The 18219-nt window shown below is 39.1% G+C and overlaps 2 protein-coding genes across 4 annotated transcripts; both read left to right on the top strand.

The window, feature by feature from the left end:
* The first annotated feature begins 6143 nt into the window (after window positions 1-6143).
* LOC112287314 (uncharacterized) lies at window positions 6144-12201 on the top strand. Of its 3 annotated transcripts, none has more exons than XR_016505099.1 (3): window positions 6144-7107; window positions 8123-9807; window positions 9966-12201. XR_016505099.1 is itself a non-coding variant. In XM_024530210.3 (2 exons), the coding sequence occupies exons 1-2, from the start codon at window positions 7087-7089 to the stop codon at window positions 9638-9640; spliced, it is 1539 nt and encodes a 512-aa protein (XP_024385978.1). In that variant the 5' UTR covers window positions 6144-7086; the 3' UTR covers window positions 9641-9808. The 3 variants fall into 3 exon arrangements, 1 of the variants encoding a protein (XP_024385978.1); XR_016505100.1 differs by having other exon boundaries at window positions 6144-6553; window positions 9966-10382; XM_024530210.3 differs by lacking the exon at window positions 9966-12201 and having other exon boundaries at window positions 8123-9808.
* A 1026-nt stretch (window positions 12202-13227) lies between these two features.
* LOC112287370 (putative amino-acid acetyltransferase NAGS1, chloroplastic) lies at window positions 13228-17946 on the top strand. The gene is made up of 11 exons (XM_073536535.2): window positions 13228-13364; window positions 13544-14386; window positions 14514-14601; window positions 14890-15098; window positions 15548-15699; window positions 15888-16353; window positions 16549-16646; window positions 16861-16972; window positions 17178-17337; window positions 17546-17618; window positions 17721-17946. The coding sequence occupies exons 2-11, from the start codon at window positions 13796-13798 to the stop codon at window positions 17884-17886; spliced, it is 2115 nt and encodes a 704-aa protein (XP_073392636.1). The 5' UTR covers window positions 13228-13364; window positions 13544-13795; the 3' UTR covers window positions 17887-17946.
* The last annotated feature ends 273 nt before the right edge of the window (window positions 17947-18219 follow it).

Below are 18219 nucleotides of genomic sequence, written 5' to 3' on the forward strand. Positions count from 1 at the left end.
GTAGGTTTTCCCTCTATATCGGAGATGCAAAGAGTCACATAGCATTTAATGTGCATTGTTGTCATTTGATGCTGTTTTTCTCATGGTGTACTTTCTTGATTTTCCTTTACGAAAAGCACACAACTGCACTATAATTTCGTAGGAGATGTTCATTGCTCTTTTCACTGTGGAAGGCGTTTCAATCCTTTTTGTTGATGTTCAATACTCCTTATAATGAAAGACATGATTGACTTGGAGCAACGGAGATGGACATGAAAACAACAAGAAACTTCCAATGAAGCAAATTAATCCAATGGTATGAGTATATTAGCAAGGTGTCAGCTGGGGACTGAATCAGAGAATCCCATTGTAAGCCGCAAGTAATCAATGTGCTACAGGATGTCCAAACCGAAAACCTGCCATGTCTGAATGCAATCATATACTACAGAACCAACTAACAGGTGCGTCTGTCTGAAGCAGCCAAGTCAGGGAACTATTAAGTTCTAGTGCAACTCTTCACAAGTCGTAGCCTTGGCAGGAATAATCTTGAGATGGACTTACCCCACTATATGTAACTGGCCTACAGGACAGCTGTTCATGGAACAGCTACAAGCCTACCAAATGCAGGCTCGGTGAGATTTTTGATAAAGAACTTGAAGGTGTTCATTGTCACAGCAGATTCATACAGCTGTATGTACACTGCCGGCATTCTGAAGTGTCTAGTAAAGTCCAGAGACGAAGCAACTATTTTTCAGTTCTACCTATCTAACAATCTTATATGTATATACAAATACACGAGGATTGGACTTTGTTTTGAGTTGAGCTTGTTGGTTGTGTAATAAAACAAGCTCTTGTGAAGGTGGAAACAAACAACTGAATAAAAGTAAGACATGGGGCTCTGTCTCAAGTTTTCGAGAATGGACTCCAACTTGCTCACAATCAATAATAACTCAATTTCTGCCCATTAAAACAGTTATATGAAATGTGTAAATTGGATGAATGTCAATGAGATACAGAGAGAAAAGAAAAATCAATCCCCTGAAGATGAAGACCCTTTCATCAAACATAGGTTTTCAGATGAAGATGAATGCTTTGTGTTTCCTAATCTTTTTGCACTGCCCTCCTGGTGAAGCATCACATTCAATGAACAGACCAAGCACCTAACCCAGTTGCCCCACCATCACATCATGTTCTGTCTTTGTGATGTGATGCTTCTAAGAGCAAGTTTTACTCAATGCCTTTCAGTACAAACCAAAGGTTCTCAACCAAAGGTATGGGCCCTTTGGGACATTGAACTCATTGTGGGAGAAGATAAACAATGCACTTTATTTACTTATTTATTTGCATATACATATAATAAATAAATAAAAGAAGGAAAAAACAGAAAAAGATGCATTTTACTACTATGTGAGTTTTGATTTGTGAAAATAAATCTGTGAAGAAATGGTCATGCACATGCCACTTTCATTTCATATCATGCATTTTTGAATTTCTTGTCCTGGGGATTTTGAGCAGTGATATAATGTCATGTGCAACAACTTTGAACTTCTTGCTATTCATGTTGGTGAGCTAAGAGTTACGTATGTACAAATGACTTATTTTCAACATAAAACTATTGATGATTGTACATAATTTCTAGAATAACTTCAATCAGACAATAGTTGCTATCATCTCCGTTATTTCACCAAAATTAATTCATGAGATTCTTTTTTGTTTTTTTTATCTTGTCGCAAAACCCGAAACCTGCATCACCTACGCTTTTCAAGACCTCAACTTAAAATACTCTTTAAATTCGAATCTCTCAACAGCATGTTTCAAAACTAACTACGCAAAAGCCGCGTAACTGTCGTGAACACATCGGTACCCTGGCAACACAACTGCGGTGAACACGGCGCCTTTGTCAAACATTCAAGGAACAAACCACACGTATTGCTGGAATAACAGCCACCGTTTCAATAAACAATGGCAAGGTTCGCCGTTAAAGGCTGTAGCCCACAATGGTCGCCCAGATTCGGCGCACCGGAAAAAACAAAAGGCTGGAAAAAAGCAAAGTGGAGCTCCATTTCAAAAATAAAACCAAGCTCCAGAAACGTCCCCCCGAACAAGAGAGTAAACCCTAACGGAAGTCGAGGCGTTACGCGCACTATCTCTCCCCATATCGAGCGAATCCTTGGCACTGAAGCTGCAGTAGCAGCCTGCACAAGTGGGCCGACGTTTGATCTTCTTGGCCCTCCTTCTTCGGTACCGCCTCCTTCTTCCATCTCCTTCATATCCGCCTCGCCGGCCCGCTTTACCCCGCCGGCCCGGCCCCGCCCCGCCCCCGCCGGACGGGGTGGCAGCATCCACCCTCTGACCCTCCAAAGTGCCGACACGCCAACCCTTCGCTGGATTGCATTCATCCAGTGTACTCGGTCCGTCCGACACTGTCCGTCCGTCCGAGCCTAGCAACGGTCGTCGGCCTGTTGGACGGAACTGTCCGTTCGGATGGCGCCACTCCAGCTTGCGACGTTTCGCCTTCTTGGCGCCCATTCCTGGCCTGTGGCCTCGAGTCCTGGTCCTTGGAAAAGGGGGTAAAGACCGGGCCAGTGGCTTTGATGAGTGTCGGATTACGAAGTAAATAAAGTCTTATTTCTTTAATCTCTGATCACTGATTCAGTTGTCATTGGGCCGTTTTGGCTTTTGACCTTTCAGTAATTGGTGGGTAACAGTGAGTGAAGGTGGGGACTGTTATTTTGGTGGTTTTTAGCTTCCATGGGTCTTTGGACATTCGTGTGGTTTCTAGACACTTTATTCAACTCCATCATGTGACTAGTGTCTAGGATGTAGTGGCATTTTACATAATTGGGTCACTTTTTTAAACAAAAACAAACAAACGCCTCAACAACTTGATATTCCTAGTTTTACTTCAATTTTATTAGACTGAATTAGAAATCCTAATAAAGATACATCGCATGAATGTAATTTAACAAACATAAACTTAAAGATCAATAACATTCTTTAAACTTGCAAATGTATATACTAATATTTATTAATTTTTTTCTTATACAAATTATATAATGTATATTTACTAACAAATATTAATACTAGTAAAACTATAAATATTCTTTAAAATTATATATTCTTATTAAATCCATTAATTAAGCTATTTTAAGATTCTTTTAACTCTTTTCATATTATTTGTTTAGAGCTATTATTATGCAACATATTATTGGTATAATATAATTAGAAGGTATAGGAATTTAAAACATGAAAACAAAGAAATTAAATAATTGTTTTTTAAAAAATTTAAATACTAAATTGTATAATAAGTTCTTAATATAAATTAATAACTTTTTTCCAATTTGGTAGTTATTGGTATTTAGATTCTTAGTGAATGATTATTAAATATTGAAAATATATAATTGATATTTTGTGGAATTTTTTTTGTACTATCAAATAAATATTTTTATATTATTTATTTAATATTTATAATATCTTTTAATTTTCTATTTTATGTGATTTTTACTTAATTTTATTTGATTTAATTTCATAAAAATAATAATATACACTAAAGTCAAAAGTATGAACCAAAGGCTACCATTCAAATATTTCTACACTTTAAATTTAATTATTTAAGTAAAATTTTAAAAATAATTAATATTTTTACAGTATAAATATATGCTCAATTTTTAAAAATACATAGTATTAATTATTTAATTAAAAAAGAAGATAATAGTTATTTTTTTACTTCAATTTATTTATTTGTTTATAATATGCATCCATATTTTAATTTTAGTTATTCAGAAAACACATAATAACAAATATTCACATAATCTTAACATATATTATTGGTAATACAAATATTCTATTTATATCTTTCAAAAATTACTCGAATAATATAAAATATATAAATTTTAGAATATTATTATTTCTTTTATAACTAATTTGTCTTGAAATTTACTATGATTTAACTTTATTATTAATAATTGGCATACTTCTGTAATTAATATTATTTTGATTTTAGCATATTATAAAGAATACATATACACATTTATTTATTTATTTAAGAGACTATTAAATAGACCCAAGTTTTTAATAAACTGACCCACCCATGATGAAAAATATAGTAATCATGATGAATAAGGTTGGATTTCATTACTCCCAATACAGCATTAACATGGCAATACTGGCCACATGGCCTTGCCATACTCAATCACATATAGCCATGTGGCTTTGCAAGCAATTTGGTCACTATTAATTACCTCTATTAGTTGGTATAAGCCAATAAAATTTAATTAGTTGTTTGAAATAATATGTTACTAACCATACACCATATAATAAGATTAATTCCAAAAAGTTTAGTTAATTATTGGAAATAATTAGTTTTTAGTATATTAATTAATGAAAGAAATACTACACACACACACACACACACACACATATATATATATATATATATATATACTTGTATGTAAAAAAATTCAAAGACATAATTAAAAACTAATACCAAAATTTAAAATAGACATTAATTCAATCAGATATTGCAAATATTCAATTTGGACTCAGTAATTACTTTTGTGTTTAAATCATTAAGTTTTATTATAGAATAGTTTAAAATATAGATTTATAATTGCAATTTTAAGATATTAATTCTTAATTTTATATATATATATATATATATATATATTTATATATACTTATTCAGATGCATAAATTGCTAATTTTATGTATGGTGTTTAATTTAAATGATAATGTTTAAGTCAACCAATTCTTTGGTAAAGGTAATTTTATAATTGTAATTACTTCTGCCTCCAACTTCACTTTTATAGAGTACAATTCAAATTGTTAATTATACTATTTTATTGTTATGACTTTGATTATTTTTCTCTCCATGTACATGATCAGAATAATATACCAACAAATATTTTATTGAAATTAATTATTAAGTCAATATTCTCTGTTTATAAAATAAAGATTAGAATAAGTAAATAATTATTTTTTATTCATTAATTTTATTTATTTTTATACATTAAAAATAAATTTTTTCATGATACTTTCTTTTATATATATATATATATATGTATGTTTATATACATATAAGAACTTTAGAGTTAAAAGTTTAGTAAGCTCATGCTGATGTATGAATGCATATATGATATTTATAAAATAATCAAAAGCTCAAAAAATATTTTAAATATTTGTTTTTTTATTATTATAAGCAGTACAATTTCTATAATGAATTTAAGTTAATTAGACATTGAAATATTAAAATTGAACGCTCAACAAGTGGTTAATACAAATTAGCTAGTTTGATATAAAATTAAAGTTACCAAACATTTTGATATTTAACATGTTATTTATAACATATTATCAATATACTGTAATTTTTCTTAGGGTTGGTTATGTACCAAGTTAAAAGTGAATATTGGTTTTTGTCTCAAGTATACTCTTTTAAAAAACTTCAATACCCTTATTCTAATATTTGTATCCAAAAATTACAATTTTTGTGATTAGAATGTTATTATTTATATATTACAAATTTAAAAGTTAAATTATGTCATTAAGATGTGGTGTATACGTGTGTGTATAATATGAAAAAATTGTATGTGTGTGTGTATATATATATATATATATATATTTATATATATATGTATTGTACTCTTAAGATTTTATCTTTTGAGTGTATCAGATTTAAACAGATTTCAGATATTTTAAAATCTCTAAATGCAGATTACCTGTTTACTTTTGCATCATCAATAATTGTGTAAGGATAGTATTGATCACTTAAATTATTCAAGGAATTTCGAAGTTATAATTCAAGAGCTGTTGTGCATAGGTACATGTGTGTTTTATGTTATACAAAAGCGAAATTAAATTTTAAACAGACTTTGAATATAAAAAGAAATTATGAAGAGGAGCTGAAGTGAGTTGTGAAGGGAGAGAAAGGAGGGGCGGCGTGGCGATGGGGTCACGGGTATGGGAGTCGGAGCCCATGACTGTGGGGGTTCACGCCATTAAGAAAGAAGCATAATCAACTGTTGCTGTGGTCTATTCTAATCCAGGAATGATGCTTCGGTGTCCCAGCCTGATCGTCGTTGTCGTCATCATCAACTCCCCCCCCCCCCCAACCTCTACCCCCCCTCTTCATTTGCCCTTCGGCATTGAATCTCGCCCCCCCCCCCCCCGGTTCTCCTCATTCTCCCACTCATTTCCGGGCCATCGCTGCCTTCATTGCACGCCTTCTCCTTCGTCTCCTTCGTCATTGAGCGCACTAGTTTGGTCCTGACTCTCGCAGCCGATTTGTGTACGTGTGCGCGACAACTGACGAAGTTGCTTGAAAAATCACGTGCGAGTGTTCGCGTGGTGAGGAATTGACTGTAGGACCGGAAGCGCAGCGGGGAAGCAACTGGGCTCGAATGGCTCACGGGAAGACTTCGAGGAATTTGTGGATGTTTTAAAATGTGGATTCATGCCCGGGATTGAGTGAGCGGTGATTTGTAGTGCTTTCACGTGGCAAGCCTGCATGGGAGGCCCTGATTACCCTTGTGTCGGGTGAGAGGGTGCGGATTACTGGAGTGGAGGATGCGTTGTCGTGGTAGGGGACTCTTTAACTACAGAGAGCAGATTAGGGGAGAGTCAGGAATAATCTATGGACAGGGCGTGAGGTTGAGTCTGTGTGATCACTTGTTGCATGATCGGTATTACGTACAGGAGTAGGTGGCGACTTTTGGAACAAAATGTATTAGTCGGAAAGATGGATGTACGATGATGAAATGCGCGTGGAGCGCTAATCTGTTTAGACCGATAGTGACGATTCGGGGTTTTATCTACGCTCTATTGAATGTAACTCGGTCTCCATTGAGCAAAAGGCATTTTGATGATAGCTTTGTGCCGTAGCTGGCTGCTTTTTCCTTCCTTGGTCTGTCTGGTGAGTAATCCACTTATAAAGCCAACGCGAATGAACTGCCTATCGGCGCTCAGTCTCCAAAGTACTCTTAATTCGAAGGTTCTTTTTGAGAGCACCATTTTGGACCTCACTGTAACGTGCTAGAGTTTCTGGAGACAGTACTGATTAGGTGAGAAGCCGTATCTAACAAGCTATCCAACCTGAAGATCATTGACTAAGAGATGGCCGAAGGTCATTTAACGGTAAGAGCAGAGCTACTCGCTTGAATCGATCGGAGAGAGATTACTAGTTCCGTTAGAAACGTGTATCGACTGATTTTCATTTTGCTGGATCAATATTCTATTTGGAGCAGGGTGACTAGTTGAGTTTCCTCCTCCGAGAACTTGTTATAGTGGTGTGTTCGTTTGGAAGATAGGGCATGGCTTTGAGCTGATCTTCACTAGAATTGACGCTGATATGAGTCGCAATTGGAAGCAAACTCCTGATTGCAATAATGGAGTATAGGAGTTGAACTTTGAATTTTTTATCCGGTTTCACGTTTACATTGCTAGTCTGATCGACTAGCACTTCGTGTGAGACCTTGCTTAATGACACATCACACTGTAACGATCAGTAGATTGGTCTCTGATCAATTTGTTTAGGTTTTCCAAGTATACCGGAGCACTCTAGACGTTGATTACAAGCTGTCGTATTCTATTCGTCTACGTTAGTGCGGACGTTTGACACTTTTTTTGAGGACACTCCGTGAAGCCGTCCTGACGAAGTCTGCTGTACGAGTACTCTTGAATGAACGACAGTCATTACGTAACGCTTCATGGTGCGTAGCACGAAGAGCTAGGTCTACAATCTGCTCTGGGGTTCCTATGCCTCGTTGAGGTCGAGCTCAGTTGTACTAGCAGGATCTTAGGTTCTCATGTCTGGTTTCCTTTTCTCGTCTACATATAGTTTGCATCTGATACCTCGTAGCCAAGCGAAGATGCAATTCTTGCCAAGTTTGTTAATAAAACGAAGGCATGGGCGCACATAGTTCGTCCTGTAGAATAACGTTGCTCCAGAAACAGGCGATTATTTTCATTTTCTTTTAAGTTCCAAAGAAACAGCACCAACTTCTGCGGTTGGTCCACAATCTCGCAAGGAGAGTCAGAAGCACCAAATAGTGTTATCGAATATCAAAGCAGAGTAGTCCCTGGCTGATTAGAATGCTTCAATAATCTCGGCATTTACATCATGTAACTCTAAATAATATTACTGATGCAGGTGCAAAAGTACCTGGTTGGCGCCATGACCCGTGCTGGCTTGTCCGGGCGTATCCACATCGTAGACGCCTTCATCAAGCGTTCTAGACCTCCTGCAATCGATGCAATTTTCGTGGGAGCATTAGCAGGGCTTCAGAAGGACATCATTGATTATGTGATCGGTGTTGCGGACAGGGATGGACTTGACAAGTGCCTTCTTATGAGCGCAGCCCGAATTTGGAGTTGCAGGACACTTGAGGAAGTTAGGTTCTTGGCTGACGCCATACAGAGCTTGGCAGACGCCGGAGCTGAAAGCTTCCAGCAAGCTTTGCAAGTGAGTTGTGGAGATGCTGTCATTGAACATTGGAATGGCGACATCTTCGTGGAAAAATCCAAGATACTCCAAAGATTACTGGTTTTGGGAACTAACTACATGACCCCAGATTTCTTCGGGCGGATCCTATTAATGATTTGTGTGACCTTTCTGTATAAGTTATTCAAATACAAGGAGAAGGTCAGGCAAGGTTCACTGGGATTGACGAAACTGCACTGCAAATCTGGAAAGAATCTATGCTGCGCAACAATTGTACAGGACATGTTCAAAGTTTTATCAGTTGTATGTAAACATGGTGCAGCTGACGTTATCAGTAGCCGTCTTCTCGACATTGCTGATAGAAGCCTTGAAGATATTGGGCGTTTGCTGCATATTTCGAATGTTTCTATAGAAGCAAGTAGCGCGGAGTGGCCACTGAAGGCTATTAAGTTTCTACTTATCGACTGTGGGATCAAAGATTTGAGTGTCACAGTTACTGCGCTTGCTGCATTTCAAGCAGCTCGGCTGAATGTTCTGCTCTCAGTGGTGCAATGTTTTCTGAAACTGCAGTGCTTCGAGGCTGTATACGTGTATCTGAATTTGTCCATAACCTTCTGTCGAATGGACGCCATTCAATACCTTCTCAGCGTCATCCACCAGTCATCTGACACAAGAAGTTTGATTCACGTTGTCCGGCAGGCAGCTTCCGACACGGGGGGTCCCCCACTTGGGCCACAAGGAGTTCTTTGTGCCCTTCATTCAAACTTTTTAATGAATAAGGATTTTACCATGAATGAAGCTGTCACACTTGCTAAATTGCCCGAAACAGATCCATCTGTGAAAACAGCTCTGAGAACGGAGTGGTCACAGGAAGCTTTCGAAGCAGGTAAACAAGCTGGAGAAAGGCACTTTTTCAGCGTTATGCTTGTAAGGAAGCATGCAAAATCACCTTTGCGTGTGGGCGAGCTGCCATTAGATTTGCAAGTTGCAATCGGATATCTTCCACTATACAAAGACTGTTCGAATACTCCTGGCAGTCTTTTATCGCTAAGGCAACGGGGAGAGCTACTTGCAGCATTGCGACAACTATACCAAGGGAGCAGAAACCCAACGTATTCTGAATCAGCGTTTCTGAATGCCGACAAGCAGACGTTGTTAAGTCGTCTAGCAGCCCGTCTTCCTGCTTGGGTCTCAGGGGGAGACCTCCGACGGTGCAATTCCTATTGAGGTCGAGTTCGGCTAATATCACAGGTACTGGTAATCGCTATATTGAGTACTATGATTTCAAATTAGCGCCGAGGTTGTAAAGACTCTCTCTTGTCGAACAAGTCAGCCGATATTCAGCAACTATAGGAGCGTATCTTCGAACTGTTTCTGAGCCCAGTCTACACTAGGTACGCTTGGAGTTATCGTTAAAGGTGTTTTCTCATATGAAGTTCGTTGGATTGTATTGCAAGTTCCTTTCATCCCATGCTTAACAGATTAAGTTTTTTCTGAGTGAAGCTTTTATGGAAAGCATTGATTCAGTGAGAGGTGTGACTGCTGCCTGCAGGAGTTTGAAGAATTTGTACTTAAAAGACCTGGTCATTCATATTATCGCGATCTTTGATGATGGTGGTTTTTTGCTCCTGTTAAATCGAAGGGTGTTGAAATTTCATCAATATTGAAATGACTTGATAACTCTGCCGCCGCCTTTCACTATAGACTTCTGGAATCGAACGGCCACTCATTGAATGAGATTACTGGTTCCTCTTACAAAAGTTGTAATGTATCATGAGACTGATGTAATCCCCGTTTTAGTGTAGGGTAACGAATTTGCTTCTTTGTTAAATGATAATCCCTGAAGCTAGAAACTCGTCGCATGCCTTTGACGATATCTTTTATCCACCATCTTCGACTTGTGGATCCTCAAGTTTTCTGAATGGGACTGGTACGACGAAATAATTGAGTCCAACTACATTTTTCCCGACATTTGCGTTATCGTGACGTTGAACATGTTAATCAATTAATTAATTTGTGCGTGTAGACATTGGTGTCATTGATTCACTTAGTATGCTACTCCATCGAACGTGAGTACCCTGGTTCAACATACTATGGAAACTCTTCCGTTCCAATCCGGGATGAAAGAAAGAAGTCTAGTATTATCTTACATGAACATCGTATTACGTAACCTGGTTGAGAGTTGACGGTTGTAAACCTTAATGTCGGGGTGTCTTCCGCATGTTTAATATTGTGCGACAGCACCTACTACCTATTTTTACAGGAAAAATGGCACATATACTGGCATTCTCTAGCCTTTCAATTTGTAACGTGGCGATGAGGGATGGTACTCTGATGAATCACCGTAAGAGCACAACTCATTTCGTCACATCTCTGTCGGTCCTAACTGTGTGAACATCTGTAGGGTTCGCTACTGGGGTGCAATTCTTATCAAACTGTACTTTTAGAGTTACCTTACCGCATTGATAGTATGCACAAGAGTTGGTGTTCTCAGTCCTTACCCATGTGAAGCCAGAGTTCCACTCTGACTCTGGGTCCACGCTTCGTTAAGTACAACGTTACTAACTAGGATGACATTCAATTGCGATGTGGTCTTTTCTCCCGTCAATGATAACTTGCTGACAGTTGATGTCCTTGTCTATCCAGATCTGGGAGAGGTTCAAGTCTTTGCGTTCTAGAAGTCACCTCACTGAGCATAAACTTTGTGGAAATTTTATGTGCAGATTTTTGTTTCCGAGTGCGGAATCTACAATCTAGAATCCAGATAAGGCCACTCCTTTTTGCGGTTTCGGTGCAGATTTTAGTATAGCTACGTGTCATTCACTTGGAAGTTGAGATTGCATCACCCTTTCTTGTCATTTGGCAGCCCTAATTCCCTGTCTCAGTGCGTGGTGTTTAACTGGCAATTTGGAGCAGCGTCCGCTGCGCAGCTGATCCTTGTTGAATCATGATACTGGCTTATGTCATACGGATCATGTACTCCGTGACTCAGAAATGTCAATGTCCTTGACTGTTGCATAATGACAATGGCGGCTTTTCTGCCTCCGACAAATATACTCCAGATGATTCAAGCGGCCTTTCTGCACTGCAGTGTGGTATCATGATTTGTTAATTATTACACCTCTTTTGAATATTGTCTTTTCCTTGGAAAGGATGGATTATGCAACAATGTAACAGCAGAACAACCGAACAGTTTGGTTTATGTGAACTTTCCAGTGCTATGAAGTGGGTTTGGAGGAGCACAGTGTTTGCCACTGTCTCTACAGCTAGTAAAACAATGATTAAAGTTGGTGCATAATTAGCAGAGCCTTTGCTAACTTCAACTGCATTGGCAGTTAGCGATGCTTAATGTTTACAGGGTAAGCATTGTTTACCCTTCGAGACCGACATTGGTGTGGAGATTGACAGCTTGTGCGAGATGCTTGCTTTACACTTAAGTTGCAACACATTTGAGTAGGCTGATCCACAAATTCAGATATAGTATGCAGTTGCAACAAACTGAGAGTTTTTACACTTTGACAGAAATGATCATAACAAATCAGTTGAGATTGCGAGTTGAAAACTGAAATATAAATTGTTGCATGCATAATTTACAAGCATACAACAAGTGAGCTAGAGTTTTTGTTTAGTAATGTGGCAAAGAATAATGTGCAGAGTTTCAGTGATTATCGGAAGGTTACAGAATGTGTGTAAAGCATGGAGTATCATTAGTGATAAACAGTGTATATAAGCTTAAGTTTTTGTTCTTATTTTTACCTTTTAGAGAATGGGACAAATACATGATATGATATGAATGTTATTACGAAATAATCATCTGCAAATCTGAATTTAATAAATTTCATTGAATTAAAGTGTGCCGGAATTGTTAAGTTAAATTCAATTTTTTAAAAGTTATTTTGATCTTTCAAATGAATGTATTTAGTAGATTTTACCCCCCTAGCTGCATACAAAAGATTGAAGCGAATGAATCTGGAAAATTCACCTTAAAAGCTAATTGAAAATATTAGTGGAGATATGCACACGAAGCTTATTTTACCTTAAACTTAATTTGCTACACTTCGTAAGCACACAATTTAAATTCTAACATTTACATTGCTAAAAAAAATCTCTTAAACAAGTCTAAAAAGTAATCATTTGTAGTACACATGGGTTTTTATGGCACAAAACAATTTTTTAAACTCTAGAATGAGAATATTAAAAAAGAAAGGATTAAAAATTATTCATGAACTAACCATACGATTACTTCAAGACTACGAACTCAAACAACAGTACATCACATAGTTACTTTAAAAAAAGTTCGACTTTTCTCTTAAATTTTGATTTAACACGTGTTTCAAATGGAATTGCCCAACGGTTCCAAATTATAAAGTTTGACCAAGGGCCAAGAATTGGAAATTGAAGATGCAATTGTATGAGGAGTTTACTTCCACTTTCTGAAGTGAATCGCAGACAGTCACTCATAAATTTCCAAGTGAATTTTCCAAGATTCTATTAGCGAATCTTCTGCATCTTCTGACAGTTTGTCTGGTGGGTGTACGTGACAAGAACATTCTACAACACGATGGAGTTGTATGGAAATGGTAGAGAGGAAGGGGGGTGGTGTCGGGAACAGAACCCCTCCTCCTTCGCATCCAGAAACACAGATTCCATGGTCCCGGGGTCCCACTACCCACAAAGAAGCGAGGTGGGGGCCAGCAAAAGACAAAGGGCCGCATCGTCGCTGCACCAGAGGAAAGATTCTGAGTTGCGGGACTGACTGTGGTCCATGCGGCACCCATGTCACATCCACAAAGCTCCACCAGGCTGCGGTGGTGGCCATGCCCACTTCCCTTGGTTTCTCCCTCGCAGTCATGTGAGCCACGCTTCAGCACACCGATGTCTCTCACCGACACACCCCACCGCACAGTCCGACCTCACCACCACATGTTCCGTTTCTCGAAATGACCACCAGGTGACATGTTTTTTTATTTTTAAAATTTTTTACACTAGTGCAGTCATCACGCAATGCTGATGACATACGATTGTAGTTTTTTTGTTTCGACATGGAGTAGGAGTTAGAGGAGGTGGGGAGCTGCCGAACCCTATTCTTGGAGGTTTGATGTGACATTGATTCGGATGTGCATTTTTCAGCTGCTGTTTGAGTTTGGGCTCTGATGGCGGTGGTAGGGAATTGAGTAAAGGCGAAGAGAGGGAGCTATTTATTTATGTTTTGGTTGTGTGGAGATTGGTGAGCAGCAGCGTAGGTAGTTGATTTGAGTTTTGATTCAGTGTAATGTAAACGAAATGTGGGGTTCGTGATTGGAGAGGTAATCAAGGTGGATTTTTTTTTTCCCCCTAAATCTGGTGCAATTGAAGCTTGCGGTTTTTGGAGAGTGGTCTCAAATGGCGAGGTCGGTGATCGATGTGAGAGGTTGGGAAATTAGGACGCTGCCAGGATTTAGCATTCTAGACGACTGCTCGTTGCAGAACGGGAAAAGTGATGTGTATCGCATGTTCCATGGGTTCAATGTTTCGCGCCGTGATCATGGGGATCGTTATGTTGGGCTGTGGCGGCGGAATAGCTCGCAGTATGCGCCACTTGGTACAGGATTTGCAGGTTTGGACAAGAATTGCGCAGGAGGTTGTATTCGAATTGAATTCATTAAATCACTGCAGCCGCATGCAGCTTTGCAGAATGCACTTACTGCGGAAAGACAATCTTTTAATGTTTGGAGCAATAGGGGGTGTTTTGACGGATCTCATTTCTCGTATGAGGCTAGGGGGTCGACTAAGTGTTATTGCTGGTCAAGTCAGAAAGGACAGGGGTATGGGCAGGAAAAGAATACCGGAAATCTGGCGGCGGGTAATGTGCCCTTTGTGAATTGGTTTCGGGCAGCCGCACCATACATTCAAGGGCATCGGGGGAGCACTTTTGTGATCGTCATACCTGGCGAAGTTGTTGAGAATAAGTCTGCACTTGAGAGCATTCTTCAGGTGCGTCATGGGCAGCATCTTGGACACATTTGTCACAGGAATTTTAATCGCAGCTACGTATTGCATTGGTGAATTTAGATAGTGCGTCTCTACCCTGGGAATCACATGCGTATGCGTCTTGTTGCAGGACATAGCTCTTTTAAATGGTCTTGGAATTAAGCTGGTCATTGTGCCCGGCACACACATTCAAATTGATCAGCTCTTGCATGAGAGAGGTAAAAAAGAAAGAAGACAAAAACCCTCTTTGCTGCGTTCACCGTTCGATCTTGGAATCAATGTGTCTGAGTCATTCTCTTATTAATTAAATAGTCACATGAATTTTCACTTCATGCTTGTTACGCACCATGTTCGTAACAAGCATCCTTTTCGAGCCGGTAAGAATAGCTGAATGATGTTGGCATTGAAAATGGATTATCTTCACTTCTAGTACCTATGTAGTGATCAGGACAGTCTAGTTTGGTAGACCCTTATCTTTTTAAACAAATCATAACCATAGTGGGCAGGGATTGAGCCGCAGTACGTGGGGGCATATCGAATAACGAACGATCAAGCTCTGCAGGCTTCAATGGAAGCTGCTGGCAAGATCCGCGTAGACATCGAAGCTAAACTCTCGAGGGGACCTTCTATTCCTATACTCCGGCGTCATGGTTCCAGTGACCGACGGCATGAAGTGGGCGTAAGCATCTGTAGCGGAAACTTTGTAACAGCCAAGGTATGTAAGATCAAGTCCTGTTGGAACCCTGGGAGCGAATATTTGTAATGTAACAAGGATGCTGATTGGCCTCGTTGAGTTTAATTTGGCATTCACTATTATCTACTGAAGTGTGTTAAATTGCCGAGTGATATGTACAAACCTGACAAAGAGAGTTCTGTATGATTACCGAGATATTCCCTATGATCGAATTTTGGTGCTTCGAAAACTTTGTTGTGCAGCTAGATTTCATCAAGCTAGGTTGGAGTGAATATTTTCGATTAGTTAAGCTTTAGTCCTTGTAATTGAAGCAACAACGGACATATCAGCTGGAGGGAACTGGATGTTTTGATAAAATAACTGTTCTACAGACATTGAGAATTAGATTATTATGGAAGGTTGTTTGTAGAAAGCCTCTTGAAGGCCTTCAATTTTTGTTGGATACTAGTGATGTGATCATGTTGGTGCAGCCAAGAGGTGTGGTAAACGGCATCGATTTCTTGTCCACGGGAGAAGTGAAGAAGATCAATGTTGCTCGTATCCAAGAGCGATTAGATAGCAACTGCATTGTTATTCTCAGCAACTTGGGATACTCCGCCTCTGGCGAGGTTCTCAACTGTAAGTAAGTGATACACCTACATCCTTTCTATTTCTCTGCAATAAGGTGTCATGAAACTGCCAGCGTTAGATAACTGATTTTGTTCTCAGCCATCGTGTTGTAACACTTCAAACACACCTGAACCAAATTTTAATGCATCATCATAAAACATGTATCTTCACTGATTCCCGTGTCTACGTTCCCTCTTGCAGCACTTACGAGGTGGCAACAGCTTGTGCAACAGCTCTTCAAGCCGACAAGCTTCTTTGTTTATTAGATGGTCAAGTATGTGATGAAAATGGGCGTTTAATAAGATTTATGACTTTACGAGAGGCTGACCAACTCATCCGAAAGCGTGCAGGACAAAGTTACACTGCCGCTGACTATGTGAAAGCTGTCGCTGGACCAGGGTATGTTAAAAGCCTAGGTCTTGAGACAAAGGTCGGTTGTGCTTCACGTGACGATTCTATTTCCAACAACTTTGAGGCGACCAGGGAGGTGAATGGTATTATGACGGGGCATGAACACCTTGACTCTTACATCAGTGAAGCTTTACCTTCGGGCGATACGGACGGTAATGATGCAATCCGAAAAGGTTTTGCCATTGGTGGGCAGGAGCGGTTGATTCGAACGTACGCATATCTGTCCGAGCTCACGGCGGCTGTCTACGTTTGTCGAGTAAGCTCTAATTTGCTTGACTCATGTTCATCAAGGGTTTCCAATTTGTTAATAACAACTTGATTTGTGTGCTGCTTGCAGATGAGGATTTTAGTGTTTTTGGTTCTTATAGTTTCTGTTTGATTCCTCCGAGAATGAATAGACGGTACGAACTGGCTGCCTCCTAATGGTGTGTAACCTGATATGTTTTCGAAGGGTGGTGTGGGTCGTGTACACTTATTAAATGGTAACATTCAAGGAGCTTTGCTGCTGGAGCTCTACACCCGTGATGGGGTTGGAACAATGGTCTCAAGGTACATTGCTAGGTTTTTAGCCGTGGTCGTGTGATGTTTCTAATGCAGCATCTTTGGTAAGTTGCAGCTGCTACAGATTTATTACATTTTCTCATTTTCACCATTTCTGAAGGCGAAGAGCATTTTTGCACCGCACACACCCCAACCCCCCCCCCCCCCCCCCCCCCCCCCCCTCCAATGCTAATTCTGCTGTTAATTGTCATGATCACATTAGCGATACGTACGAAGGCACGCGATCTGCAAATACAAACGATGTTGTTAGCATAGAGCAGCTGCTCCGGCCTCTAGAAGAAAATGGAGTATTGGTCCACCGTTCCCGTCAGCAGGTGAGCACTTCAATTGTGTCATTGATTTTTGTTATAATAGTAAACTCTGTGACCAAGTGTGGCTTTATGTTCTGTGTTGTATCTGTCTATTGGTTGTATATCAAATTGTCGAGTTCCAGTATACCATATATTAGGGGCGGATTGGCCAAGAATACACACGGTTCATCTCATGACAGTTCCTCATTGACTGCTACAATTGTCGCAGCTGCTTAAAGAGCTGGATGCTTTCACCGTTGTTGAGAGGGATGGCTCTGTCATAGCATGCGCTGCCCTTTTTCCTTATCTAAATGAAAAGAGTGGAGAAATTGCCGCATTTGCTGTCTCACCAGAATGCCGCGGTCATGGTCGTGGAGACACCTTGCTTGGTAATTTCGTCTGCCTTAACCTGTTATTAGTCTGATTGATTCAATCCGACCAAATAGTTAAACATTCTACAATTGAGCTGTATGCATGTCGAGGTGTATCCTCTGTCTCAGACATGGAAACTTATCAGTGCAATAAACATTCAAATGCCATGTATGATGTAATCGAGCCCGATTAACTGCGACATTGATATTTTTGCTATGTGTGAAGATTATCTTGAGAAAAAAGCAGTAAACTTGGGCTTGGAGAAGCTTTTTCTACTTACAACACGTACTGCAGACTGGTTAGTCCTTCAACATACTCGTCCCTGCATTGTCATTTGAGTTGTTTATTCTGTATGTTCCGGGCTTCGACTTGACTAACTTGGGATTCTTTTTTGCAACAGGTTTGTACAACGGGGATTTGGTAAGTGTGAGATTGATGCACTTCCTGAGGAAAGACAGGCTCGAATCAACTTATCGCGGGGCTCCAAGTACTACATGAAACATCTGCAGCTAGACCTTTCTGATTCAGGTCCACGTGAAATATTAGTAAGCTCAGAAAGAAGTTGAGTGAGTGCTTCCACTTCATTGTTATTCAATTTCGTAAGAAATTTTGACAACCTTTCTGGACTTAAGTTTCTTGAATAGTAATAGATTGGTGACGAAATGGTATATTGAATATAAAATTTACATATATAAATAAAAACAAAAATAAAAAAAAACAAGTTTTTTTTAATATTATAGAAATAAAAAGATGCTTCTAAAAAAACCAAGTACAAAAATAATAACTAGGAAAAAAAAACAATACATTGTCATAATAAAACACAATGCATTTAAATTCTACAACATTATAAAAAATCTTGTACTATCTCTAATTCTTAAAATTATATTGTTTTTCTTATT

The sequence above is a fragment of the Physcomitrium patens genome, chromosome 10, assembly GCF_059467195.1.
Source record: "Physcomitrium patens ecotype Gransden chromosome 10, ASM5946719v1, whole genome shotgun sequence".
NCBI lineage: Eukaryota > Viridiplantae > Streptophyta > Bryopsida > Funariales > Funariaceae > Physcomitrium > Physcomitrium patens.

What these genes read in the sequence shown, in the direction of transcription:
- LOC112287370 (XM_073536535.2), top strand. Translation starts at nt 13,796, where the DNA reads ATGGCGAGGTCGGTGATCGATGTGAGAGGTTGGGAAATTAGGACGCTG. An exon ending in GTTGGAACAATGGTCTCAAG is followed by an intron (nt 16,647 to 16,860) that starts GTACATTGCTAG and finishes TGATCACATTAG; the next exon opens with CGATACGTACGAAGGCACGC. An exon ending in TCGTGGAGACACCTTGCTTG is followed by an intron (nt 17,338 to 17,545) that starts GTAATTTCGTCT and finishes CTATGTGTGAAG; the next exon opens with ATTATCTTGAGAAAAAAGCA.
- LOC112287314 (XM_024530210.3), top strand. Translation starts at nt 7,087, where the DNA reads ATGGCCGAAGGTCATTTAACG. An exon ending in TGGCCGAAGGTCATTTAACG is followed by an intron (nt 7,108 to 8,122) that starts GTAAGAGCAGAG and finishes TTACTGATGCAG; the next exon opens with GTGCAAAAGTACCTGGTTGG.